General features: G+C 43.7%; 1 protein-coding gene across 1 annotated transcript in view; it reads right to left on the bottom strand.

Annotated features, from left to right (window-relative positions):
• SLC4A1AP (solute carrier family 4 member 1 adaptor protein) overlaps positions 1 to 2,786 on the bottom strand; it is a 32,081-nt gene that overhangs the window by 13,881 nt on the left and 15,414 nt on the right. Inside the window, exons 6-7 of the mRNA XM_008072756.2 lie at positions 2,500 to 2,569; positions 1,739 to 1,925 (exon numbers count right to left, since the gene is read on the bottom strand). Coding sequence (XP_008070947.1) covers positions 1,739 to 1,925; positions 2,500 to 2,569 — 257 coding nt within the window. The remainder of the gene's footprint in view (positions 1 to 1,738; positions 1,926 to 2,499; positions 2,570 to 2,786) is intronic.

Below are 2,786 nucleotides of genomic sequence, written 5' to 3'. Positions count from 1 at the left end.
AAAAAAAAAAAAAAAAAAAAAAAAAAGTGCAGTGGAGACATGCTGTCCCCTAGCCACCAGTTCTCTACTGCCCCCGCCCCCGCCACCCCTGTAATCAGTGTGATTCATTTTTGTGTCTTTTTGGAGATGCAGCAGTGGCTGTGGGTGCCCCTCCCTTTTCTAGGTCAACCAGCTACCAGCAGCTACAGGCTCACACCTGTACTCTCTTCAGGAAACAGCAGTGCACCCCTCCCACCCCCAGGCATGGATGGCCTGTATCAATGGAGTGGGTTCTAAGAGCCTAAGACCCCACCCCCAGGATCTGGGGGGGGGCCCTCAGGCACCCATGGAGCCACTCTGCCCAGTTTCTTGGCCACCTGTCTTGCGTGCCTCCTCCCACGTCCATTTCCCCTGAGAGCACTCGCCATGTCACCTGCCCTAAACAGATGATGCACACACCAGCAATGCCCCACTTACCTACCTAGGCTTCCCCACACCATCATCTCAGTTGGGTCTGCAGCACACACTGCTCTGTGCCTTGTTTCTGTTACTTAATCTATCTTGATCCTGTTTCCACATCTTACTTAAACAGATGCCTCTTTTTAAAATATTTTTTACAGCTATATAGTGTTCTATTATATCTACTGAATTTTTTAACCCATCCCCTTTGATAAACATTTAGGAGTTTCTAATCTTTCACCACTATAGACAATGCTGTAATGCAGAAGTATGTGTGGGACAAATTCCTAGAAATGAAAGGAATGTTGTGCATTTGTCATCAGGACAGATACTGTCCATCTGTCTTCCATAGAGAATATACTAATTTGTCCTTCAATGAGCAACTCAGAGAAATGCCTCCTCGTCACAGCTTCATCAGCAGTGTGCAATCACACTTAATGAGTCTTCATACAATTCACAGGTAAAACAATGGCATTACAGTGTAGTATTTGTATTTCTCTTATTATGCTGAAGTTGAGCATTTTGTAAATACTTAAGAGTTATTTTTATCTCTTTTTCTGTGGCCTGTAAGTTGGCGACCAATTTTCTTTTCTTTTTTTTTTTTAGTTGGAGTCTCACTCTGTTACCCAGGCTGGAGTGTAGTGGCACGCTCACAGCCATCCCAGCGTCGACCTGCTGGGCTCCTGCGGTCCTTCTGCCTCAGTCTTCCAAGTAGCCAGAACTACAGGCACACGCTACCATGCCCAGCTAATTTGTTATTTATTGTAGAGATGAGGTCTTACCAAGTTACCCAGACTGGTCTCAAACTCACGGGCTGAGGCAATCCACTCAACTCGGCCTCCCAAAGTGCTGGGAATATAGGCTGAGTCACCGAGCCCAGCTGGCACCCAATTTTCTCCTGGGTGGCTGAGTGTCTACTTATCACTCAGGAGTCTTCATATATTCAGGAAATTAGCTTTGTGTACATTATGTTTTATTTTATTTTTTTGAGTTGGAGTCTCACTGTCACCCAGACTGGAGTGCAGTGGCATGTTCCCGGCCAATGCAGCCTCGATCTGCTGGGCTCATGCGATCCTTCTGCCTAAGCCTTCCAAGTAGCAAGAACTACAGGCGTGTGCCACCATGCCAGGCTAATCCTCTCACCTCTGCCTCTCAAAGTGCTGGGATTGCAGACTTGGGCCACCACATCCGGCTAGATTTCTATTATAATGATTATCTAATAAAATAAAGGGATAATTGAAAACATTATCTATGCTACCATGCTTATTTAAAGTTCCAAATATAACTAAGACTTACTTACTTTTTTAGTTCTGGAATCTCTGCTGGCTTTACAATTTTTATTAACCCCTTCAGTCTCTGTTGTTCTTTCCTCAGTTCAAATGTTCTCAGGTGAAGTTTCTTCCGGGATACACCATCTAAAGCACTCCCTGATTTCATTTCTGACATGAATGCATCTAAGGAGTCCTGAGATGGCGACTCTGATAGAGCTGTCCAACAAAGGGATGATACATGTTATCAAAGATGGCAGCAAATACTTTCAAATTCAGTCAAAGTTTCCATAGAAAAGTCACTGATAGGTGGACAACTCCCTTATTGCTTGCTCCCTTGCAGCATACTCAATCAACCTGTTTTTCTTTAAAAAGAAAAAGAAAGGTCACTGACATAAAGCTGGACAGACAACATCACTGATAATAAGAACAAGGAAACAGGTTACAGCTGTGAGATGTTGAGAAGTCACTGGGCTGGGCTTCACTACCTTCAACTACTAAATAAAAAGGTTAGGCCAAATGATTTTTAATGTTCTTTCTGGATCTCAAATGCTATGATGCCAAAGTAGGGACCAAAGGGAGGCCCAAACCTTCCCTGTACGATGCCCACTTATATACCTAATTCTGAATTGTACCCCACGTCTTTAAAATAAAAAGTATATTTTTTTAAATGCTATGATGCTCCTTAGGAAGGCGCTATTCTGGATGCCATAGCTACCAAACAACGTAGCACCAGAGCCCAGCACAGTGCACTATATATAGCATATTAATTCATATCTCATAAAACACTCACCTTTGTTTGAGGCTTTCAGCCTCTCAGAAATTTCAGACAGCTCCTTTTCAGCATCATTTAATTTTGCCACCTAAAACACCCAAATCAACAGGTTAGCAAGTTTTCTTCTTTCAAACTGTTTCCCTACCACCATCCTCTTATTTTCACTATTGTTAAAAGTTTTTTTTGGTTTTTGGTTTTTTTTGAGTTGGAGTCTCACTCAGTCACCCACCCAGACTGGAGTGCAATGGCCGCTCCCGGCCACCGCAGCCTCGACCTGCTGGACTCTGGCGATCCTTCTGCCTCAG

Source organism: Carlito syrichta, unplaced genomic scaffold, assembly GCF_000164805.1.
Source record: "Carlito syrichta isolate Samal-C Ts95f unplaced genomic scaffold, Tarsius_syrichta-2.0.1 Scaffold315403, whole genome shotgun sequence".
Classification (NCBI taxonomy): Eukaryota; Metazoa; Chordata; class Mammalia; order Primates; family Tarsiidae; genus Carlito; species Carlito syrichta.
This window is presented reverse-complemented; position numbering and strand designations above follow the sequence as displayed.